Raw genomic sequence first — 26489 nt, 5'->3', positions numbered from 1 at the left:
TGGCAAACGCTATTGTTTCTGCTTGCCTTTGTCGAACATTTAGTTGTGAGAACTAGAGGAGAATTAAGAAATTGAGGGACAGAAGTCTTACACAGTTGCACTAGGTAAAATACAATAGGCGCCCCAAACTTAGTTATCTAATTGGAATACTGCTCTAACAGTATAACAGAGTTAAACTTCTCTTGAGAAACGCATATCACCGGCTGTAACGACATAACTCGGACTGGTTCAGTTATAAATATTCATCTTATAGAGATCCCCTCAAAGAGGTTATACTTTGTTTTATCACCTGCCTTGTTCCCCAACCAGATCTTCCCTGAGCTGATCTTCCCTGAGCAGATCTTCCCTGAGCAGATCTTCCCTGAGCAGATCTTCCCTGAGCAGATCTTCCCTGAGCAGATCTTCCCTGAGCAGATCTTCCCTGAGCAGATCTTCCCTGAGCAGATCTTCCCTAAGGAGATCTTCTCTGAGCAGATCTTCCCTAAGCAGATCTTACCTGAGCAGATCTTCTCTGAGCAGATCTTCCCTCCAGTCCAAACATCTCCTCTAGAACCTACTGACCCTATTTCTACACCACTGAGGTACACGGTTGTGGTGTAGTTTGCCCATCTCATCCCGACATGTTACCATGGTATTATTGGCAATGTGGTGTAGTATTCCGACAGGTTAAGAAGAGTACCTTCCACCTGGTTGCAGTTTCCATAGTCTCCCTGGACTATTCAGTAACTGTAGGACTCAGGAAAGTATCCTGTTATCTATTGTTAGTTGCTCCATCATTCATTGTGTTAACCCAGCTGCAAAGTGCAAACTGATAGCTGAGTTGCAGCCGAACTCATGTCTACAGGTGACCACTCTTATAACCTACAGTTTATCCAAACCTCAGGGATTATTGTCTTCTTAGACAGGGGAACAGGTTGAAATGAAATGAAATGAAATAATGTGCTTGTATACCGCCCATATGGTTAGCAACTGACACAAGTGTCAGGTACTAACCATATCAGAGCGGTTCTAAAGGGTGAGGTGAAAATATCCAGCAACAAACAATTAAATCATCTCAAAAACAAATCTAATCAGAAAAAATTAAAACTTTAATTATAACATATAGTAATCATAGGAAGATTTATTGATATATACCACACTACGATTAACAATAAACCACCAGAAAATACTTCAAAAGTATCATATAGGAATCATAGGAAGGTTTATTGATATATTATTACACACTGCACTAATAAATAAAGATACACCCACCAACAAATCATAAGTACAAAAACAACAGCACTTATCAAATACGGTCATATAAAAGTATAAATAATGTTTAAGGCTACCTTTGAAACTGTCTACATTTATTTAATTGCGTAGTGATCGTATCTCCCAGGGAAGTGAGTTCCATGCAGTTGGTGCGTAGTTGGTGAAACGACGTTGATCAATCCTACTATTTGTAGTTTGAGGAGTCTTAAGCCTATAGCAATCTCCTTCTACTTTAGATCTTGTACTAGCTGTTAATGGGTTTTCAATCACAACAAGATTCTGTATGTAGGCCGGTGAAATTCCGGGGGGGGGGGGGGGGGGGGCAACCATATTAAAGTATATTAAAGTATATCCCCGGGTCAAAATCGGAAAAAATCCTACATTTTAATATACTTTAATATACCTACAATTAGAAGATTTATATTCTTCGTTAAGATTTACATGATGAACTATATTTTTCACTCAGATTCGCAAGATAAGTCTGTTTTAGGACTAGTACATGAATTTCCATCCAGATTGGTCAAAAATTGGCTGAGCTATGAGCTTTATAAATTATGCCCATATTTGGGCATACGCTTTTGCCCAAATTCGCTTTTGCCCAAATTCGATAAAATTTCAATATTTTTTAATGAGACTAACTCTATGTGAAAGATATAACTCAGTGTTTGTTGAATATAGTGGATACTAAGTAAAAAGACCTCCATGAACAAAATTGGGAAAATTGCACTGTATAATATCTCGGTTAGGAATACTAGCCAAAATGACTTCATTAAAATTGAAATAACTCCATCAGTTTATTCAGTTTTCAATATTTTTTTCAAGAACTTTTTGGAATCGATTAAGAATTGCATTTCAAGCTTATTTTGGGCAACAATTTTTGATGTAGGCCTCCAAGGAGATAGAGATATATAAAAGTATATTGTAGGTATATTAAAGTATATTAAAGTATATCCCCGGGTCAAAATCGGGGAAAATCCTACATTTTAATATACTTTAATATGGTTGCCCCCCCCCCCCTCCCCCCCCCCAATTCCATGCACAGCCTTACAAGTTAGGAGGCAGACTTTAAAGAAAATCCTTTGGTCAAGAGGGAGGATATGTGCTCTCTTGTAGTAGGGAAGTTGGTCTTCTGATCGGTCTTTGATATTGTAGATGAACCGTATGGCACCATTAAGGGTTGATCTTAGCTTGTTTAGTCGTGTCTTTGGTAGGTTCATGTAAAGAGAATTACAGTAGTCTAGCTTTGATATTACAAGCTGTGTTACCATCATGAGTTTCACTCCTTCAAGAAGATTATTGTCTTCTTGGACAGGGGAACAGGTTACAATAAAATTAAAAGGAAAGACTAGGAACATGTGACGAGAATTCTACGTGCTATGAATGTACTAACGGAAAACAAAATAGTACATCGTATTTTACAGAAATAAACCACTCTGGTCCATTTTGATGCGGTATTCCGTTCAAATCAATCGATTCTACTCTATCGTTGATTTGGGTTACTATCATGATGTGGAGAAACAGTCTCATAGTCACGTGATAGTATCAGCATAGTCACGTGATAGTAGCTAACATAGTCACCAAGTCGGGAGAGGATGATTAGTGAGATAACAGTCCGATCATTCAACAAACCTGTGTGCCACCAGTTAGATAAAATGGCAATATTTTGTTGGGTAGAATGAGAAATACCCTGGTTTAAGGGTGGTACGGCTAGCGAGGGGAGTGATGTAAACTTACCTGCAAAATATCCTGATTTAAATCAAATTCCAAAATTTCTTCCCGTATGAGATGACGTGACATTGTACAGAGAATGAACTTAACAGTACAAATGAAGAATAATCGTCAATTATCTCTTCCACGGTTAGCTTCCATCTAGTAGAGACTCTCAGCCTGGCTTTGTATTTCTATCTATCACCAATCACTATTTTATCTTCCGTATCGTCAGACAAGTTCGAACTCGAGGACTTTTTATATTAACCTGACTCTGGGAAATAAGAAATGGTATTATATGCACTATCTGTGTAACTTAATGAATCCTAGTAATTACAATCTTGTATACAAATTAAGGTGCTCTTTATTACACAGGACCTTAAGTAACCATGGATCTGGATTTTGGTGGAAAGTTGAACCATAAAACTTCTAACACGTTACAGCGATTAACATCTTCCAAGCATTGACCAATCGAAACTTAGGCTCATCGTCACGTGTCAAAACAAATACGGTTCCCTCCCCGCCACCTATATCACATGAGGCGTGACAGTCAAATATACTGTCTAGATACACGTTGTCTACAAACCGAGATATTGCCTCAAAAAACAGTTTAAACTTTACACTGCCATATGATATAAGAAGCTTGGCGTTGAGAATGGTTTCTGAACTGTAACTTGTAACCATGACGTTATTGTAAAGAGATATATGTAACGCCCCTCAAAATAAATACTGTTACTCTTTCATCTAAAATGTACTGTTACCCAACACAATGGTGTAACACTATTAAAGAGTAAAGACCCCGTGTTTTTAATGCCATTTCTAGTTAATTTAATACATCTGACACTTCTAACTGCACATCTGGTGTATCCCAAAGTGACGGATCGAAAGCGTAGTGATGTCATATTTAATCATACGGAGATCGATTTGTTAACATTCTGTTATTTAAATTTTGTAATTTAAGTGCCACTTAAGTTGGAATCTAGAATTATATCTAGGATTAGTGTACTCAGTAAAAGCATAAATCTTGTTAAGTCCGGATAAATTTTAATTGTGTACTGGGCGAGTGGAGTGCACGGCCCCGCCAAAACTTTTTGCTACCGGTTAGGTCAGGTTTCACCTACTTCCAGTCTTATTTGGCGCGCGTCCGTAGTGCTGACAATTTTCCCTCCTTTTCAGCACTTAAATCTATGCAAAGCACAACTCGGTCAACAATCTGTCCGCGCGCGCAACGAATTTTATCTAGCTTAGCGCCTTAACGCATGGGCTGAAAGTTCAAAGTAATTTCTGGAATATTAGGTCACAGCGATACGTAACTTTCCGATAGAATGTGTCGTTCACAACGGATCTGATTTCAGCACGAGAAAGCAAGGAAGAAGGCTGTTCGTAGAGAAGAGGCTAAGAGATTGGACTCAGAACACAAGCGAGCCAAAGGAGTGCTGTCCACCCTGCACTATTTGTCCCTCCTAACCTTGGATCTCAAAGAAAGCTTGCTTACTGGACTCAACGGTCTTGTAAGTAATGTGATACTGTGATTATCAATGAGTAAATTTGTCGTTGTGAGACAGTCACGCACATATTGTCTTATTATTTCCTGTAAATCGTGCTAATCTCACGTCTCAATTATGCCTTTATTAACCTCTCTGACTCATTAATCACGTGTGAATTCCCCAGACTTTGACTGAAGATGAAATCAAGACTCTTGACACATTCTACACAATCACCGACACAACAGCCGCTAAGTTCTGTGAACTGGAGGAACGACTTGATTCCGCTACGCATCACATCACCGGTATGGAAAATGCTCGACTTAGAGTTGCTTTGAGGAAAAAAAGAGTTTGTGAGTTTGAACTGCTCTGATCTCGGTTTTAATCGAAAACATACTTAGATGCTCACTGCTTTCACCTTGCATCTTGTCGTTACACAGCACAATACTATTAATGAACTGTAGCATAATACGTAACTGTGGCATAATACGTAACTGTGGCATAATACGTAACTACGAAATTTCGTTTTATATCACAGTGTTATGGTTTATAGTTCTCCTCTCTATGTAGAGTAAAGTTATATCCCGCTCTACAAAACATCACCACACCCACTTCAGCGTTCCTGGACAAGAAGGACAAGGATTCGTGGGAGGGAACAAAGTATAGTGATATCAGTGATCTGTTCGACAAACTTCACCAACACCACGTGTTTGATCCTGATTACGTCTTCCAGCCTCCCGTCGTAAGTTTACTTATTGGTTAATTGGTTAATTGGGAGTGAAGTTGTTCACTGATTGGTTAGTTGATTTGGTCTATGAGGTTTGAAAGCAAGATGATTCCGAGCTTACAGTGAAGAAAACTGACCAAAGTTTGTTTTCAAGACAATACTAGTCAAAAGCACAACCGAAGGACTAAAAAGTGCAGCCTTTCAACCAGCTTATCTCTCAATATTTGATATTATAAATTGTCAGGAGGAGGAACCCGAACCGGAACCGGAACCTGAAGTTGTGGAGGAGGTAACGGAGGAAGTGAGCGAGGAATGTGAGGATATTGACAAACCTGAGGAAGCTGCTGAACCTGTAAGTTATTAATTAATTAATGAACTGTCTGACTGGTAATCAATTGGGTGATTAGGGATTTAATGGCCTGGCAGCTGCTGTTAAGGTGTGATATTTGTCCACTCTTTCACTGCACACACACTCCTTGTTACTACCCTTTAGTCTATACTCCTGCACTGTGCAGTGTGCACTGGCGTCAAACATGTCAAATATAGGCTGTCAATCTGACATGCATCATCGTGACAGCCGGGAATTGTGTAGTGTGTAAACAGGCTAGAGTTTCTTTACCGAACCTATATTAGTGTGTCATGATGACACGTGGCGGTGATGGCGGTTTCTGATTGGTTTTTGTTTGGAGAGTGTTCGTCAGGAAATCCAATACTAGCATTATTAGTATTGTTCATTAATCGCAGAACAATAAAACTAAAAGTTAGAAACATATTTGATTTACCAGTTACGGGTATTTGCCTCACAGAATGGCCAAAAAAAAGGAAGGTCTCTCAAAGTCACAAAACACACTTTATTCCAGTTTTTATCTCATAAGAAGCTAAGTTGACACTCATATTTTTCTTCCCGGGGGTTCATTTATTCTCATAATCATTTTTTCTTTTAGAAAAATTGGCCGGAAAATCTTCCTCCAAAAAAACATGCCTCACAGAATGGCCAAATCTGAATTTCTATAATTTTGTTGATGGAGATACTTTTTAAATTTCTATCACCACACGTTCTTAGAAAACCTATTAAGGGGGGGGTCCACGTTAAAAAAGTTAAATTCTAAGATCGAGATCTTGGAATTTAACATTAATTACTTTAACTTTTTTAACTTTTTTAACATAAATTAAAAATCAGATTTTGGCTGACTAATCGGTTCAAATTTTAACATAATTACCCAAATTAAACTCAATTATGAGTGTTGACCTTTAGTACTAGTAGTACCTCGCTCTTGCAATTGTTTTCTGTAGTTGTAACTGATTTGATAACTCTACAAAAAAAACACCTTGTATCTATATATACACATAATTGTATAATTTACTAATATAATCATTCATATAATAGGAAAGAGCAATTGTCGGCCAACCACAAGTACACAGTTGCAGTAGTGGTCAATGGGTTGGAATTGCGGGACAGATTACAGGTAGTAGCGAATGCTATTGATGCCAAGTATAACGGGACGTCAGAAACTGGGAAGGAGTGGGCAGAGTATTTGGGGGATGAACATTACAGTCAGACTTCAGTCGGGACCCAAGGAAATGGCTCGCAGCCCGACCAATACTCATTAGAAGGGTGGCTGTCACGATATGGTCTGGAATGTTACACGGAACAGTTGGAAGAGGCGGGATTTGGATCACCCAGTCCAGTAATCTCCAGTGTGTTCAGGAAAGTGACCTGAACAAGTTGGAAATATTTGACAAATGTCATCGGCTGACTATCCTGCATGCAGCCAAACGGGTCCTTATTAGAGGAGTAGCTAATATCGTGAAGGGAGAATGTTAGAATCCACGAAAATAACATCCCCTGGCCCTCCTCGTCAGGAAACACAAATTGTATTGATACTTTTATAATAATAATAAATAATAGGAATTTATACATCGCTTTATAGCCATAAAGAACTCAAAACCCAAAGATTCAGTTCAAACCATCTAAAGCGACTCATGAGTAACATGTACATAAGAACTTATTTTTATGAAGTATGGATTTTATGAGAAAGGTAGTTTACATGATACTTATACAAATAAGTTTTCAAAGAGATGAGTTTTTAGTTTCTTTTTAAATAAGACGATATCGGTTAGTGTTCTCAATTGATAAGGAAGCTGATTCCAAACAGAGGGTCCGCAGTAGCTGAATCTTCTCTCGGTTTTACTATAGTTTGAAATAGGGGGAACATTTAGGAGGAAATAGTCTTCTTCAGTTCTTAGTACACGTACAGGTTGACTCTTGATGTCAATACATTTGGTGATATACTCCGGCGCTATGTTGTTGACCCAATTGAACACGGTTAGAGCAATCTTATACTCTATTCGTTGTCGTATTGGAAGAAAATTGGCTTTTTTCAGGAATGGAGTGACACAGTCCCATTTTTTGATAGCTTTCCAACCAAACAAGAATCGAACACAGGAATTTTGTACCTTCTGGAGTTTCTTTATGAGAAGATCGGGTAAACTGTATAATATAGTCCATTGCAGTAGTCTAGTTTTGAAAAGATCAAGCAGTGAATGAGCTGTCTTTTTAGATCATAGTTAAGCTTTGAGCCTATAACTCGAAGGTTCCTCAGATGGATGTTGCAGTAACTGATAATTGAATTTATTTGATCTTCAAATGTTAGGAATTGATCAAATAGGACACCTAAACTTTTCACTGTGCGGGATGCATCCACAGGGTCAGCTGCATTGTCAAACTGTATTGAATCGACTGGACATGAAGAGTAACTGTTCTTGGTCTGTACTACAAGAGATTCTGTTTTGTTTTGATTCAGTTTGAGTTTATTTTGGGTCATCCAGGTCTTAATATCTTCAAAACAATTTGTTATTCTCTCTTCGATTGTTGACAGATCTCGAAATAGTGGGTTAAACTCAATGTACAGTTGAGTGTCATCTGCGTACATGTGGATGTTAAATCCATGTCTCTTTGCGATCTGGTTGAGCTCCTTTGTGTAAAGTATAAACAGAATTGGACCTAGAATTGAACCTTGCGGGACTCCAATTCTAAGGAAGCATCTCTTTGATCTTCATTTATCAATAGTTACTGTGAAGGATCTGTTATTAAGGTATGATGTAAACCATTCGAGAACAGTACCTTCAAAACCAAAATCCTTTTTTAGTTTTTTTAGGAGCAAGTGATGATTTACAGTATCAAAAGCAGCACTGAGGTCCAAAAGGAGGAGGATAACCTTGCTTTTCATGTCACTGATACAAAGAAGATCATTGTAGATGGTAAGGGTTGCAGTTTCGCAGCTATGATTTGACCTATAACCACTTTGATGCTCAGCATGAAGATTGTGATAGTCAAGATGTTTGGTCATCTGTTTCTGGACACTCTTTTCAATGAGTTTCGAGAGGAAAGGTAAGTTACTAATCGGTCTATAGTTGTTGAAGCTATTGACATCTCCTTTATCATCTTTGATGGCTGGTCTGACAAGAGCACTCTTTAGGACTGACGGAAATTTTCCAGTGACAAGTGAGTCATTGATAATAAATGACACAATAGGTTTAACTTCATTAAAACACTGCATTAGAAGTTTTAGAGGGATGGGGTCCTCTTCACATTCTTTTTTGTTAAGGTCAGAAAGAATCTTTTTGAGATCATTGTCGCTTATGGTTTTAAATTGGCTCCAGGCTTCACCTTGAAATGGTTCTGAGTGGTCAAGTAGAATGTCAGCTGCAGTATCATTGTTAATGGCAGAGTAACTCTTTTCCACTTTATCATTGAAAAACTCTTTCATCTCCTCACATAGAGTTTAAAAGCAGGTTTGTTATTAGGCTTTAAGTTTTTAGATATGTCCCGATCCATCAGCTGATTAACCATTTTGTAGGTATATTTTTTATTGTCCTCACAGCTTTGCAGACGATGTTCATAGTATAGCTGTCTAGTGGTGTTTATAACTGCCTCAGCATGCTTAACAGCTTTTTTATAGTCCAATTTTGAATCTGCAGTTTGTAGTCTCCGGTTGTCAAATTCAGCTTTTCTTCGTTTCCTTCTGGCAGTTTGACATTTTGTGTCCACCCACTTGCTTTGATCAGGATTAATGCTAAAACAGATAAGGGGAGCATGTTTATCAAGAATTCTGCGAAGTTCTTTGTTATAGAGTTCTGTGGCAGAGTTGCAGTCAATAAGATTCCACCCCCAATGTGTGTTGAACTGGAAATATGCTGGATGAGGCCATAGTTTGATATGAGATGGGTAAAATTTATCGTATCAGGATCAGTGAGGTCTTCGACATGGATATTGAAGTCTCCAGCAATGATCAGTCTACCTGGAAGGTGAGTTAGACTGTCAAGATATTCATCAAATTCCCGTAAAAAGTCTGTCATTTTGGACATTTTAGCCGTACAAGATCGATAGACACAGCAGAAACGAAGAAGGTCATTGGAACTTGACTTCAGCACACACTCAACATGTTCGAAGGATTTATGGGTCTTTGTAGGACGTTTATTGAAGCTAAGATCTTTCTTAAAGGCAATAGCGACACCACCTCCTCTACCAGCTCTAGATTGGTGAACAATATTATAACCTAGGTCTTTAATTTCCGCTATTTTTGACGTATCTCCCTTACGTAGCCAAGTTTCTGTCAGGAAACAGGCATTGATATTGGAGTCAGACAGTTGCTCAAATACTTGTGCAGTTTTATTACATAGTGCAAGTGACCTCGCGTTAAACAGTCCGACATTTAGGTTGAGAAGCGTAGTCTTTACATGTTTTTTGAGTACTCTGTTCTTTGTCGAAGACTCTCTTTCTCCAGCATTATTATGGGACAGTTTTCAGCACCAGAGTGATGGGTGTTACAAGATTCTCTGTATGATTCATAAGTGGAGTGTGAGCAGTTGGTGCATCTGTGACTTCTTCTGACCTCTTTGTAGGGACAAGCCCGGGTTATGTGTGATGCACTACAATACATACAAATAACATCAGTTTCCTTGCATGAAATGTGTCCCAGTTTCTGACATCGGAAGCACTGCTTAAGATCAAATCTATCAACTACTTTACATCTGGAATTTCCTATGTAAATGGACTGATTGTTTAACAGGAAATGCCTTATCTCAGGAGACACTTTAATCCCAACAGTAGTGTAGTCTATTCCATAATTGACATACACAACTTTAAATGTTCTATCATGCTTGGTCACCAAATCTTTAACATATTGATTCTTTTCCAGAAGTTTCACTTCCATGAAGGTTTTAACCTTCTCTCGAAATTCAGGAACTGATAGATTTTCCTACATGTAATGACTAATGAACAAAAATACCAACGCATGACCTAAAAGTAAACTAGTCTAGAATATTCACTCCATTGCAATTTCAACCCAAATTTGAATTTATGTTAAAAAAGTTAAACTTTCTAAGCCTGAATTTTGAAATTTAACATTAATTAATTTAACTTTTTTAACTTTTTTTAACGTGGACCCCCCCCCCCCCCCCCCCCTATTAAGGAATGGGGTATTGGGGTAATAACCTAAAACTCACGAAAAAACTGAGCTGTGAAAAATTATTTCCCAAAAAAGAAAAAATGCCTGACAAAATGGCAAAAAAAAAAGAAAACGAGAAAATTTTATTTTTCTAAAACCTTTGGCTCTTGTTTCAGGCATGCTGCTGGTATTAATATGCCTTGTTAACACCCCCATATAGGTGAAATTTCTTAGAAATGAATAAAAAGGGCATAATTTCCTACACCAAAAATGGCCATTTTGTGTGGCGTTGTTCATATTCCCTGATTTCATGATTTATAACCTTCATTCGGCTGTAAAAACACTCCATCTGGGGTGTTATTGTATGATAAATAGCTTGTGAATACTTTAGACTTATGGTTTCATTGAATAAAAGGAGTTTTAAATTTTGGCCATTTTGTGAGGCATATTTTGGCCATTTTGTGAGGCGTTTAGCCATTTTAACATTTTGTTTCTTCCTAAATTGAACAATGTTCGTTTTGTTTGATGAATACTATTCTTTAAACATCTTCTGTCATACTGGTGCCAGAAGTTCTCACCAAAATGCAAACTTAGTTCAAAAAATTGAAAACAAATTTTGTGAGGCATATTTTGGCCATTTTGTGAGGCGTGTAGCCATTTTAGCATTTTTTTCTTCCTATATTGAACAATGTTCGTTTTGTTTGATGAATACTATTCTTTGAACATCTTCTGTCATACTGGTGCCAGAAGTTCTCACCAAAATGTAAACTTAGTTCAAAAATTTGAAAACAAATTTTTCAGTGCTCAAAATTTCTACATAAACAGTCATATTTATGCCAGAAAATGTGGTCCTAGTTAATGATTTCACCACAGGAAGTGTTGCCAGAAGACTTTTGTTTCATATGGTATCCACAAAACCTACCAGTCTTTTATAAAAAATTAGTTACAAAAACATTTACAAATTTGGCCATTCTGTGAGGCTAGCCATTCTGTGAGGCATTTACCCGTAATAAACTGATTTACAAATAAAACTAATTTATTAGTCACCTCGGAGTAACTACCAAGTAACTAACTAATCAATTTACTGATTAATTAAGTACACAAGTGTGACTAATTAACTAACTAATTAACTATTGACACAGGAGGTACCAGTGGAAGAAGAAGCTCTTCTAAACGGGGAAACAGTACACGAACCCACCACAGATGATGGGCTGGTGAACTTCATGCACGATTCTCAGCTGGACAGATCAGAGAGTCAGCTCTCGCCTCACGCTCCTGAGTTCCAACCCAGTTCCAGTCCTGATATAGTTGAACACCCTGAGAAAGGTACTTTCTATTTTACATTCTCTTTCACAAGTTATGGATTGTCAGGATTTTTCTTTTGGATTGGGTTAATCTATGGGGTCTACAATGAGACTGAATAACGAAGAACTATCACTACGAATTATTAGCCTAAGTTTAGATTATTATTTTAATTGTAACAACTTTTCACTTTCAGCCATCTTCGGAGAGTTTTCCCAAGACGAACCAGAGGCAGCAGCAGCTGAGGAAGTAGTAGTAGTAGCACCACTATCCCTGGACACTCCTCCAGAGGTTATAGAGTCTGACCCAGCTGTCATGGCCTGGTCAGCCGGACCCCCCGTTGTTCCCGCTGTTCCTGTTGAAGATCCTGCTGATCAGGACAACGTGAGTTAAAGTCTAGTCACGTGGTGTGACGTCATGAATTTTGTTTAATTTTGTTCACGTTATCAGCCCTATCAGTCACCATCGGAAAAACAAGAATTAAATTCTTGTTTTTCTAATTGTGCAATAACTGATATTTGTATCCCAATTCTTTTTCAGTCAAGCTGTGATTCTAGTAATCCAGGTCGCTTTAATCGCTAAATATAGGTCACGTGATAATCCTCTGATCTGCAGGAGCCAGTCAACCCGTGGTCGAAGAAGAGCACTATCGACTGGGGAAACTCGTCTCTACCTGTTGAAGACTTCTCCTCCACCCCAGTGTGGTCCACAGGAATAGAAACAAACAACCACGTGATCTCTAGCGAGGTTACAAGTCGCGTGACTAATGACGTGACCAACACTGAGCAGAGTAACGGGTGGGCCGAGGCTCCTCAGGTTGAGATGAAGGATCAGACTACTGTGAGTTGGGTTTGTGTTGTATTTGACATGTGGTGTGACTTTGTAGTGAACCTGCTTTTTGTAATGTTGTAGGGTGTTACTTTGGCTGAAGTTAGTTTTAACCAGGATCCTGGCTTACAGCTCCAATCTTACCCCGTTCCTCCCCCACAGCAAAAAGTAGACGATGACGGATTCACAGAGGTGAGCGACAAGCGACGAGGAAGCAACAGAAACCGGTATAATCAGCGCGGAACCACCCCCGGGAGTTATAGGAATAATAACAGGGACAGAGGCTCTGACAGGGGCTCCAGCAACAACAGGTAAACTTTATAGAACCTATTTTAGTAGATTTTAATACTCGTTCAAGTCCTCTTCGTTGAAGTTTGGGAGAGTCACTTAAAACATTAACAGACTGCTGTGTCACTTCTAATTATATAACTTGGCTTGATGATTTTGTCACACTTATTGTAAATCAACTTGAAAAGCCCTATAACTGATGATGACACCACCCTTAGAACTTAGACAGCTTAACGATACACTCATAAGTCATAACGTCACACATATTACGTCACAATAATAACATGACCCCTCACAGGTACAACTCAACCAGAGGTAGTTACAGCAGAGAACCCAGAGAAAGCCGAGGAGGATCACGCGGAGGAGACAGGACAAGAGGAGACAACAGAGACAACCGGGGAGGAGACAGAGGTGACAGGGGAGACAGCAGAGGAGAGAGACGGGGTGGAAACAGGACGGGGTATGGAGACAGGGGTGGATATAGCACTGGTGGTGGTAGAGGTGGAGCAGGAAACCGTGGAACTGGCAGTGAGTTTCAAATATTATTGGTTTTAGTCAGGATCGTTGAACTAATATCCATGTTTCAAGTATTGATGCAGTTTGATTTAGCTACCAAACCTGTATCATTGCAAATCTCTAGGGTATCTTTTAATAATTTTGTAAATCTTAAAAAGTTGACTCGAATGAGGCGTCCAAGACTCCCTCCAGCTCGACCCATAAATAAACTCCGCTTTCCCCCAGACTACAGAGGTAGCAGCAACTACCGTGGGTCCTCGAGAGGCGGTTCCAGTAGAGGAGGAAGTGGGGGTACAGGCGGTGCCCCACGACCCCAATCTGCTGCGCAGCCCCGCCCTGCACCCGTCGTTTCTTGAGTTTGCGCTGTAGTGAGGTTCGTTCCTGCTTGATCCTTCACTCATACGTGTTTCTCTTTTTATACAGTTTGTCTCTACGAATTTGATCAAATTGAGCACATGGCTCGTTGAAACCGAAACTAACAGAAATATCCCCAGGTTTCAATGCTCTGCCCTTGTTTCGAGCCCCGGCCGAACGAGGCCACCAACCCACGTGGCGAGACGTCACAACACCCCCATGACGTCGCAGATCCTACCTACCGTCACGTGATATCTTTTCACCAAGAGACTCTTGTTTTGTATTTTTGTACGGATTCCTTTAATTCGCATCAGAACGTTGTAGTCCAGATGTCCCAGACTTTGCAGACGCACCCTTTACCCGGGGGTCGCGCAGTCACCTTCCTTCCCATTTTTACTGCTTCAACGAAGTTTTTACTATTTAAAAAGGACGCATCTGTTAGTGCCTTAACTTATTTTCCCAATTCAAATGGTTGTTTAAATGTTTACTGCATCTGGGAGAGAGTGGTTCGGGCTGCTCCAATTAAATTTAGATTGGAGCAGAAGATGACCACGCAAAATAAACTTGGAATTATGAACAAGTTTTGCGTGTTACTAATTGATCAACCAATACCAGCACGGACGTCCGGGGAGTTGGCTCACGTCGTGGGCCCGCTGCGCACGAGTGCGCGACGGGCCTATGGTGAAATGACAAAGGGGGTCACGACGTGATTCTTGATACAACGGGAGAGGGGTGGTCTGAAACTCCAGACAAGGAGGGTCTACAATTCGAGATCTTGATGGCAGTCCTATTATTCATTGTACTTACAGTAGACGATATATTCAATATTAGCAGATGGCGGTGATTACATAATATTACATATTTTAAAGTCACTATTGTGACGGTACATTAGAACTAGACAGAAACAAAGTGTGAAGGGCCTGAACGGAACCCCTCGGTTTCAGTTCCAACACTGCCGTACAGCAAGGACATTCGCCAGGTTCTCCAAGGATGGGCACATAGCTCACTCCACACAATGCTCTGTCAAATGTTGCTTATATACCAAGGATCTACAGGAAATATTTCCTTGTAAGTTTTTATAGGGCGATCTGTGAACAGACAACTACCTCATTCCCAACTATAGGAACTAGAATTCCTATACTATCCCAACAAGCTACACCAAGCATCAACTTAATAACACCAGAATGTGTGTGTGTGTCTGTGTGTCTGTGTGTCTGTGTGTCTGTGTGTAATTTCCGAACGGTTATACAAAAAAAACGGTAATAGTTAAGGGACTGGTTTTTTCGGTATAGTGCTGACAAAACTCTGACGAAGCCCATAAGCAAATTTTATAAAAATCGGCCGGTGGTAAGTGGTTTAATTGATGATTTTGTTCCAGAAATGTGACATAAATGGATGGGAGAGAGAACGAGGAGGATAACATGTACCGTAATTAGTTTAGCCCCACGTAATACAATAAGCTTAGAGCTCACTCTTGCGGCCGCTTTGTTTCAACTGTAGGGAGATTTCATACTTTCATAAGACAGCGTTATGCGTGATATCAAATATATAATGCGGTTGTATACTTTTACATTGCAACTGTGACAGTAAAGTCCCGGCCGAAGGCACGGGTTACACTAGTTATATATATAATTTGACCAAAACCCATAATCATGGGTAGAGTGTACCGCTGCCAGTGTCTCTCTGCTCTCTTTCCCAAACAAAAGGAAATGATATTAATTTGATTGACCGTTCTCAAATGCAAAATGATACCGAGAATGAAATCGGTCGCTCGCTTTTCCCATTCATTCACGGCTTACGAATTGTAATAAGTTTTTATTAATTACATCAATCACATGCTGTAAAAATCTCTTTGGGTTGCGTTCGGGTCGATACCTAGTATTTCGGGATAAGGGTGGTAGTTAGTGAATGTTGATATCGGTTGTCACGCGTAAACACTTCCAGTATCACAAGATGGGCATAGATATGTCTCGAGCATTTGACACAATCAAACGCCAAACAATACTTGACCTTCTTGTCAAAGCTGGTTGCACAGACGACGACCTCAGGCTAGTAAGACTCCTCTTAACCAACACCATGCTCAAGGTCAGAGTGGAAGGAGAACTATCTGCTGTATTCGAGAGTCTTCTTGGGTCCTTTCAAGGTGACAGTCTCTCCGGCAAGCTTTTCACTCTTGTCCTTGCAGGAGCTCTTATAGAACTACGCCATCGACTAGCAGAGTCTCCCCCACACATACCCAATCCCCCTATTTCAAATGAAGGTATGCCACTGGAGTCAGCGTATTCAGATGATTGCAACTTCATGAACGTGGAAAAAGAATCCTTAGAAGCTATCCTACCAATAGCTAAGGAAGTCTTCAAGGAGTTTAACCTGTTTATTAACACAGAGAAAACAGAATTTACTCATGTTTTCCTCGCTCCTGTTGGGGAAACAATCCCTGGTCGTGATGATACCATGTTACGTGGAAATGAAGATTGGCGGAAGAGTAAGATTCTTGGGTCATTGTTGTGTAGTGAAAGTGATATAGCTGCTCGATGCATTGCTGGGAACAATGCCTTCTATAAGTTCACCAAGATCTGGTCTCAGCAGAATATCTCCGTTACCAGAAAGATAGCAGTATACGAAGCCCAAATTGTATCAATCATCATGTACAATTGCAGTAGTTGGTGTCCTACTGCAAAGTCACTAGAAAAACTAGACATTTGCCATAGAAAACACCTTAGATCATTACTGAACATTTATTGGCCTCATGGAACAATATCCAATGCAAACTTATACCTAAGATGTAACTCAGTAAAGCTATCAGATCGTGTCCCTAAATCAAGGTGGAAGCTCCTAGGTCATATCTTGCGTAGTGCTGATGACTCCCCCGCTGCATTAGCGTTAAAGTTTGCTGTCACAACAAACTGTAAAGGGCGCGTCGGTGCGCATCGTAAGAATTTGTTCAAGATTATTGTGAATGATTTGACCCGTAGAGGTTTAAAACTTAACTCTTTGAATGATCTTAATAAGCTTAAGATATTAGCCGATGATAGAGTTGCTTGGAGAAACAAATTTTTACTCTAGCTGTCTCGATCTGTACTGATCACCATTTTAGGATGACTTGATTTCTTTTAGGGGTTTTGAATATTTTAATGGTGTAAACAGTTTCTTAATAATAGTTAGTGAATTAGCTGAAGTTTATTGAATCTTTATTGCCGAGTACCTAGCTGCCTTCGGGTAGTTCTTAATCTATTACAATTGTAAATGAATGGGAAAAGCGAGCGACCGGTTTCATTCTCGGTATCATTTTGCATTTGAGAACGGTCAATCAAATTAATATCATTTCATTTTTGTTTGGGAAAGAGAGCAGAGAGACACTGGCAGCGGTCCACTCTACCCATGATTATGGGTTTTGGTCAAATATCATCTCTTTTTAATTATAATGTCAGGGTACTTTATAAAGTCGAAATATAAACTGATATCTTCATTACCGAACGATATCTTCATTACCGAGCGATAAGACTTACAGGCTCACAGTAACTGTATAGTAACAGTACCTGTCACCAAGATGTAAATCAGATCGAATTGAGACGCCGTTCGAACTAATTTCTCGTTCGATCTAATTTCTCGTTCGATCTGATTTACATCTTGTTGACAGTTAAAAAAATTTCCTTGTGTTTAGGTAAGCATATCGGTCGATCATTAACGGGTGATACTCGTAAAATATCTGTTCCAACTCTGCTACGGTGTACGAAAAGGGGCCTTACGAAGAAAATATATGCTTTTTTTTTAAATATGTACTTTTTTTAAAAACATATATACTTTTTCAAAAAAACATATGTTTTTTGGAACGTATATATTTTTCGTAAGGCCCCTTCTCGAACATGGCGTGTACGAGAAGGTGCCTTGCAAGGCACCTTCTCGTACACGTGATGTTCCAGAAGGGGCCTTACGAAAAATGTTCGGGTAGTATAGAACCACCTTTACTACCTGTGGATGGGTTACAGCTACCTAGATGCAACATTGCTTTAGCTTAGAGCTATTCCTAATCTAACTAACTGTGAATTCTTGCAAATTGTTACAGCTATGGCGAGGCTTTCCCTCCTCTTCTTTCCTCTGCACCTTTTCGCACGAAAAGGTGCAGTGCGAGCCGCACACAAGGGGACTATAACTTAGGTCAAATAACGTGTTGCCCTACCTGATACATAGTCAAGAGTGCGCAGTGGATAGCAATATCTTTTATACGGAATTGAAAACAAATATTTTTTAATAACCCTACTTATGTTTAATTTAACATCGTGATGTATGGAAAGAGCAATTTCGAAAACGAATATTTTCATTAGCGGCACTGCGCAGCGTAGATGGACTTAATTTGTAATTAAAAATGGAAAGAACAACCGGACAGCACTACTCAGACTCAGTCTCCTATCTTAGAAAAAGACTGCGATTTGAGCTGCTAAGGACCACAGTGATATCCATATATATAATACAGGGAGACAGAGGAAAGAAGAGGAGGGAAAACCTCGCTATAGCTGTAACAATTTGCAAGAATTCACAGTTAGTTAGATTAAGAATATTTCTAAGCTAAAGCAATGTTTCATTTAGGTAGCTGTAACCTATCCACAGGTAGTATGTAGTAGAGGTGGTTCTACCTGAACATCTGCGGAAAAACATATATTTTTCGTAAGGCCCTTTCTCGAACATCACGTGTACGAGAAGGTGCCTTGCAAGGCACCTTCTCGTACACGCCATGTTCGAGAAGGGGCCTTTCGAAAAATATATGTTTTTCGCAAATATATACGTTCCAAAAAACATATGTTTTTTGAAAAAGTATATATGTTTTTAAAAAAGTATATATGTTTTTTGAAAAAGTATATAATTTTTAAAAAAGCATATATTTTCTTCGTAAGGCCCCTTCTCGTACACCGTACTCGGCGCGCGTCCTGGTAGGTTGTAAACCTACAAGTCGATCACTGACTGAATATGCTACTTTATACTCATTCAAGTTGGCATTAAATTCATATATACAATATATGATATAATGACATTGAACTGTCGCATGACGTGGCAAAGCAGAATTTGTTCAAAATCACGAATGAGCAAAATCAAAAATGTTCACCTTTCACACGTGCAAACCTTGATGCTTGAATGCTCCTACTAAATCGCTCGCCCAAATTTTAAGAAAATTTTTGTGAAAAGGCCTTTAGGGTGTGAAATTGATTTGAATCGGTGACGTGTATTTTGGACGCTGATTCCGAATCACCCCCCATGACGTATGACGTAGGGTAAAAATGCTTCCACGGAGAGTTATGGGCAAAAAACCGTTTTGTTGTTTGTGTTTTGGTCACGTGACAGGCTAGTAAAACATGAATTCGATTGTTTATGGCTCGGGTTAGGGTTATAATAATAATATATATTAGGGTTGTGGTCAGGGTTATGGTTAGCTTCGCGCGGGGTTATGGTTAGGGTTAGGGTTGGGATTAGGGTTTATGTAAAATCGTTTTGTACGGCTGCTAAATCATAAACACCAACAACCAAAGTCACGTGAAACTTTTGGGCGAGCGAATTAGTAAGAGCCAATATTGAATCACCGTAAATTTTTGCATGTTGGTGTTTTATATATAGTTTGATAAGCATGAAAAGTTTCAAAGTATTTCAAGAAGAACTGTAATCACAATGGCACTCCAAAGTTTACCTGAGGACCCCAGGCTATTATGTTCATTAACATACAACATAACCGAATAAAGATTTGGCGGAATGACAGGCTGAGCGCGGCCCAGTAATCCAAAGTTGACAGAAATTGGTGAAAACAGCAATTTTCAATGATTTTAGCAATTTTCTATCACATATCAATTTGGGCGTGGCCCCACGTGTGCAACTTTTCGATTTTCAACTTTAAAACTAGCCTATGACACCTGTGGTCCGAGATGGCTGTATTTTTAAATATTCTGAATCTACTTGGAGCGCGATGCGTTACTGTGCCGCGCCGCGCACTCAATGAGGCTTCTCACAGATCGGCGAGATGCGCTACTGTGCCGCGCCGAGCTGAGATGAATTGACATCGTCAATTAAGAATCTAGATCTAGGCTTTTACTAAATTGCTCGCCCAAAAATTTCACGTGGCTCTGGTTTTTTTGGTTTTGCAGCCGTACAAAACGGTTTTACATAAACCCTAATCCCAACCCTAACCCTAACTATAATCCCGAAGCTATCGATATTCTTAACCACCACCCTAACCCTAACCCGAGCCCTAAATAATCGAATTCACGTTTTACTAGCCTGTCACGTGACCAAAACGGATTTTTGCCCATAACTCTCCAGGGAAGCATTTTAACCCTACGTCATGGGGGGGTGATTCGGAATCAGCCTCCAAAAATACACCGATCAAGATAACTTTCATGCCTAAAGGGCCTTTTCACAAGAATTTTATTCAAATTTGGGCGAGCGATTTAGTAGGAGCGCTAGATCTACGGACACCTGAATATTGTCGGATGTTACTCGTCTAAATTTCTTCGAAGTAGCGCGCGCCGCTTTCATCTCGAAATATTGCTATGGCAATATTGCTATTGGCTATGGTGTATGGCAAGTGCTACGAAGTAGCCCGCGCCGGGCCAGACCATTAACAATGGTCAACTGGTTACGGAGAAGTTCAATTACTTTAGATAGAATTATAACGCGCATGCAACTAATCTAGGTAAACTATAGGTAAAAATATAATATTAATCATAAGCTAAAATGTACTAATCTTTGTATTCTAAATGGGGAAAAGAAGAAATATTGTCATATCAGTCAGTCGAGAAAATTGTCAGTCAGGCTATAATATGGCAGCTTTGGGCAGTATCGAGATAGCCCGACCACTGGTCCGCGGACCACTGTCTGCGGACCACTGTCTGCGGACCACTGTCTACCAGATCATATTACTGTATAATAACAGTATCCCCTGAATCAAGCAACAGGTGTTTGTGAATAGTTGATTGGTTACCAGATCATATGTATGGTATCTTGGATGCAATTAGTTACGACTAGCATAATTAATTGTAGCGTAGTAAATTACTGGTTATTTGTCCCTGGTTCCCTGCTCGTCCTCGAAGTCTCCAGATGGACTGATATGGCGCTGCTCCCCCTGCAAGAAGTACAAGAATATTAGAACAGACAGCATCCTCTCTGGACAGAAGCTCGCTCTCAAGACCTTCATACAACTGCTGTTCTGTTTGAGTATAAAAGGACTAGCTGGCATTGCGGTATCACAGATGACTGGACTTTCTGAAAACGCGGTGTCTGACTGGAAGATATTTTCTCTGAGACTATAGTTGTAGTTGTTCAAGAAGGAGTTGATGATAGAAATGATTGATGCAGTCTGATAATAGTTATTCTTTATATATTGCATGATGTGAACTGATCTCGTAAGGTTGCTTAATCGTTTAATAAGCCTTGACACCACCGCTGATTGGAATTCGCGTGCGATGATGTGAACCCTGCTTGATTCAGGGGATGATGTGAACCCTGCTTGATTCAGGGGATACTGTTATTATACAGTAATATGATCTGGTAGACAGTGGTCCGCGGACAGTGGTCCGCAGACAGTGGTCCGCGGACAGTGGTCCGCGGACCAGTGGTCGGGCTATCTCGATACTGCCCAGCTTTGTAGATGTTGTGACTATGCTAGTAGTGGTCCCAGGCTTGCGACTGGAATTGCGGTGTTAAATCGATTTAATGGTATACCAACGATCCACCTCCCACTTGTTGTTTGGTACTTAGCATTAATAGTGTTAGCTGTAGCCATTTATAGCAAGAATCTTAAAACTAAAGGGGATGACAAGGAAAAGAGGAAGGAAAAAGAATAACGGGACAAACAATTAATTAAAGTATTTATAGGAGCATAGATATTGTAATTACAAGCTTCAATAATAAATCACTGACTAAAACTTCTAATTAAAATGACACTTGGTACGCTCGCCCATTTTCACTGGTCAGTCTGAACTTCGGTTTAGCACGTTGTACACTTATTCACCTAAGTTTCAGAATTTGTTCGGTTTAGCAGAGTTAGTACCCGTGTTTCAATAAATCAAAAGATATCAGGGGAGTTCTTTAGTAATGTTACGGTCATCTAGAATACCGAACTTCCTGAAAACGTTATCATATTTCCTCAGACAACGTTTAATGCCTTAAATCAGTCTATCACGGCTATATCCTCTATCAATTAGAATTTTGAATATTTTGTGAAGATGGGAGGTTAAGATATCCAATCTAGTGCAAACATTACCATATCATAAACCAGGCCACATGTGCGCGGCTCAAATGCGCTGTGACAAACTATTAGAAAATTGTAGCGTCTTCCATTAGGGGGCAGTTTGCCACTCATACACATGTTACAGCCACAGTCGGCTGTTTCTAATCATTAGGGAATAGATATTATGCCTTGCTGCATGATCACAGTTGCCATCTAGGGTTTAAGTTCTAAACTGTTTCCTGTACAGTCCATAATAGAGGGTTACTAAAAGGCTACTCGCCGTTAGAACTTTGGAGCCATTACGAACACAGTATTTCAACTTGAAGAAGCTACTGAAAAAAGTGTAAATATTGTCGTATTTATCATCACTTAAAACTTCAAGCTGTAACTCAAGCTGTAATTAGATTATGCAAGTTTCACAACCTACTTATCATTTTATGCTTCTATCGAGACTTTCTTCCAACGAAGATCCGAAAAAAATTTAAAAAGCACACACTTCTTCAAAACTTTCCTCATGTAATTATCTGGAGAAACCCTTTCAGCCTTTCTGTGACCGCAAGCAACTTAAATCCCGATAAATCACTGATAATTATGGTGTTATCAGTTTAAATTGTCCCCAACCTGCGGTTTGGACGGAGAAGCAGAAGGAATTAAAATTAACATGTAAAAAAACCAGGAAAATGGTGTCATTAAGTGATCTAAAACATACGACAAAGGTGTTGTGCATGTGACCAAACAGGTGGAGCTAATCTTCTAACAGTACTAGAAGTAACATTAATTCATATATAGATCATGATTATTAATATTACGGTGTTTAATTTCGGGACCAACCCGTCGCCACGAAAGATAAATTACCAACACTTGTTTCCAAATTATTGGTCATATTATGACTTTTTAACGCAGTGATAAAGGCTCAAATCATAAACCGTATCAAGCCTTATCAATGCACTTGTAATTAAAACATTCCCACATTTGAACAAGGTCCCAGCCCATACCTGATACCGGGCTTGACACTACTTTAATTTCGAGGACATTCCGGTCGAAATAAGGACTGAGAGAAGGAGTTAGAGGAGATTATTGACTCATTGAGTTAACATTGAAATTACTGGATCATTTCTCCGAAGTTAAATTTTAAACAAATTAATCTCCCATGGATATATTATGATAATTTTTACATCGCGTGTGTAAAAGTGCCGGTTATTCTATAATGTCTGAGAGAAACAATGCCGTTCCTTCTTCCGGCATTGTAATAGTAGGTAGTTGGTACAAATGCGGAATGATTAAAGATTGTTATAACTACCCTTATAACGACACCACTAACGAAGTTTCGTGTTCGGCTTGGTGCAAAGTGCTTCATAATAAATTTTACTGGCATTAGCGCTGAAATCGTACTTATACTGCGCTTGTAACATTTCATTGTGTCGGACGAAGGGCACATCCAAGGTCCCGACAAACTCGCACAACACTACGGCACCTATTCATGAATTGATTATATTCTCAAGTTTCTTCCCCCCACATGTTTCTCACCCTACGTATGAGCCTACTTTTTATCGCCAGCTAATTTCATCAAAATGACCACAAGATTAGATTTGGAAACCAAAACGCTTGCACTCCACATTTAACTGGTCAGAAAGGTGCAACACCAGCCGTGGCGTCAGTAATTTGCTAGTGGAAAACACATGTGAAGGGCGGGAGTTTCTGTTACTATCATGTCAATGACATGTACCGTAATTACCGTTTCATTCTGCCATTGTAATTCCAACCAATGGATAATAAACATGTTGGTAAAACAATTTTGGTTTTATTGCCGTGCAGGTACTATGTATTATTGGACCACAAAACAGGGCAAATATATCAGGTTACAGAACTAATTACGATACCGCCAAACATTGTAGCAGATTACCCAAATTGTAGCAGAATCTAATAAACCACGAAGTAAGGGCACCGTTTGTGACAGGGGGATCTTCTAGGGGTCATTAGCCGGTCAGATGCTGGTTAACTGGTGGTGACCTGAAAGGATGGTGCTACTTGGGACACTCAGCAGGTCACAGCTAGGCGTGTTGTGATTGGTTGGGTTGTATCACGTGGTATGAATGCTGTGTTCTGATTGGTTGGTTTGTATCATGCGATGAGTATACTCCCTCGTGATGATCTTCATCTGCTGATGGTGGTGGAATGGAGCGAACGTTAAATATTGAAGAGTGTTTTTCGCTGCGCGGCGGTGGGAGTGTATGGGAGTGTGTGATATGACAGTGTTTTTTCTCTGCGGTGGGAGTGTCTGATATGACAGACGAACAATCATACCGTACATGTAATAGATCAAACGGATTTTTCTTTGTTAATTTGTATCACGTGATCACTATATCCCGTCTTGATCGGTTACTGGTGGTCACCAGTAAGGGTAAAGAGACTACTTATGCAATGAACAGTATCCTGTGGCTTTGGTCGGATATTTTGAGAGACGAATGTATAACTGACGACCCAGGAAAATTATGACAGTAAAGTGACCAAAATTCAATCTGTAATATTTCAAAAATTTAAAATATTTAAAGAAACAGGACACTTTCTGGTTTTACAGTGCCGAAATTCCTACTTGTCAAATCGTGTATGATAGGTAGCGCGGTGTTGCTTCCTCTCTGGACGGTAAGATAATGTAAGGAGTCCAATAAAACACTTGTATGTTTTACAAAAACATGATCACAATTTCAAAACAATTAGTTTCCATACGATAATCTATAAGATATAATAATTAGCACTAGTACTCTATCAACAAAGTAACATCATTAATAGGTTTTAAAACAATGATTTCTTCTTAGGAAAAGTGTGTCCCTTATTAGATCTCAGAAGGCTTGGCCCAGGACTCTGGAGGTTCAATTTAGATTAGGGTGTTTAAAAGTTTTATCAAAGCCGTTTAGCGCGAGGTGAAACAATATTTACTTCGTTTTAGATGTTCTTGAAATTTTCAAGTAGCCAACTAACCCAATCATCCTGAATTACAGTACAGAAAATATAATTTAGCTGAGATTATATTCTATTTTTACTGTCATTCTTCTATGCGGCTTTTACCCATAAAGTTCAGGAAAACGAAGCAGATTTTTGAATAATGACTAACGAGCTTCCGTGGAAATCGTGCTGTCAAGAAGGGAAAGCGCTTAATCCAACACATTAAATTTGATAACATAAAGTAGTGGCCAGATCAGCTCCGGAATTCAATGCGGATATCTAAATTAAAAATCCTGGTTTACGAAAGTAGACATTAGACTGAATCGAATAATATTAATGTCTGATTGAATTTATTGAGTCCCGCAAAGTAGGTAACACTTTGACCTTTGAATTTAATCCAAACATAAACTTTTCCTATAATTCCGCTGAAGTCAACTCCTCAAGTTTAATCGACTTTTAAACAATCGCTGAATAATTTTGAAGTACAATTGAGATTGGCTTTTATCTCTTTCGCCCACATGTCGCTGAATAAACCAAAAATTTGACATCGTCCATCGGCCTCAGCTCATCTTTCTAATTCTACACAAATTTATCATCAAATTACATACTGAACATGGCAAATAACTTCTCCTCTTGACTCCCAAAGTCCTACTCTGTTTAAAAACTGAATTACAGTGTGAGTCAAGGAATCATTTCCCGTTGGATCTTCAAAGGATGCGGAAGGAAGTTCTTCAGGCTATTAAAGTTGGTTTGACACATGGTGCCTCGACGGCTGAGAGCACGTGCTGACCAAGCCCTTATTTTAAACCACAAATTCGACTGCAATGCTCGACCAGCGAACCAGATTCACTACTTGATAGGCCAAGCACGCCTAAATTTAAAAGTTTTACCAAAAAATCAAGTTTTCAACTTAATAGTTTTAAAACTTTCACATTTGCCACCAGATTGTTTTCCCAAGGGGTAGACAGAAAATTCATAAAATTTGGATGTAAACCAAAATTCGAGTCATGTTAACCAGGGTCACCAATTGATCGGGTCAAATTGATCATGCTCGATCCGCCCAATTAACCTCAACATAATTTTGGCACCTTTGTAATGAGAGAGACAAATTAAACGTCATCAAACGCAAAATAAATACGGTGCCCAATTAAGATGCACTTTGTTCATCAGGACGGCTCACTTGGAACACTCAAGGAAACTAAATTTGCACCCGCCGCCAGAAAAGGGCTTCCTCCGACAAAACTTAAAGAATCTCACTTCAAAGCTTTGCAAACGTGCAATGCTAAAAAGGTAATGTCATAGACAAAGGTGTGACAGCCTCTTTGAACACTATTATAGCAGTCGGTTAGCCTCTGAACTACGAAATTAATCACAGGATAGGGGTAAATTTGCCTTTTGATTAATCTTTTGTGAATATGCAATATGGA

At 39.3% G+C, this 26489-nt stretch overlaps 2 protein-coding genes across 2 annotated transcripts in view; one reads left to right on the top strand and one right to left on the bottom strand.

The window, feature by feature from the left end:
• Positions 1-14376, top strand: part of LOC134814048 (caprin-1-like) — a 31614-nt gene extending 17238 nt beyond the window's left edge. Inside the window, exons 4-14 of the mRNA XM_063822041.1 lie at positions 4314-4469; positions 4630-4747; positions 5060-5184; positions 5414-5521; positions 11762-11945; positions 12118-12305; positions 12537-12761; positions 12912-13060; positions 13336-13565; positions 13779-13926; positions 14048-14376. Of these exons, the coding sequence (XP_063678111.1) occupies positions 4314-4469; positions 4630-4747; positions 5060-5184; positions 5414-5521; positions 11762-11945; positions 12118-12305; positions 12537-12761; positions 12912-13060; positions 13336-13565; positions 13779-13909 (1614 nt within the window). The 3' untranslated portion in view covers positions 13910-13926; positions 14048-14376. The remainder of the gene's footprint in view (positions 1-4313; positions 4470-4629; positions 4748-5059; positions 5185-5413; positions 5522-11761; positions 11946-12117; positions 12306-12536; positions 12762-12911; positions 13061-13335; positions 13566-13778; positions 13927-14047) is intronic.
• LOC134814051 (eukaryotic translation initiation factor 3 subunit E-like) overlaps positions 1-26489 on the bottom strand; it is an 88891-nt gene that overhangs the window by 36904 nt on the left and 25498 nt on the right. The gene's annotated exons all lie outside the window — the stretch shown is intronic.

The sequence above is a fragment of the Bolinopsis microptera genome, chromosome 4 (assembly GCF_026151205.1).
Source record: "Bolinopsis microptera isolate Bmic1 chromosome 4, MBARI_Bmic_1.0, whole genome shotgun sequence".
In the NCBI taxonomy this organism is placed as follows: Eukaryota; Metazoa; Ctenophora; class Tentaculata; order Lobata; family Bolinopsidae; genus Bolinopsis; species Bolinopsis microptera.
This window is presented reverse-complemented; position numbering and strand designations above follow the sequence as displayed.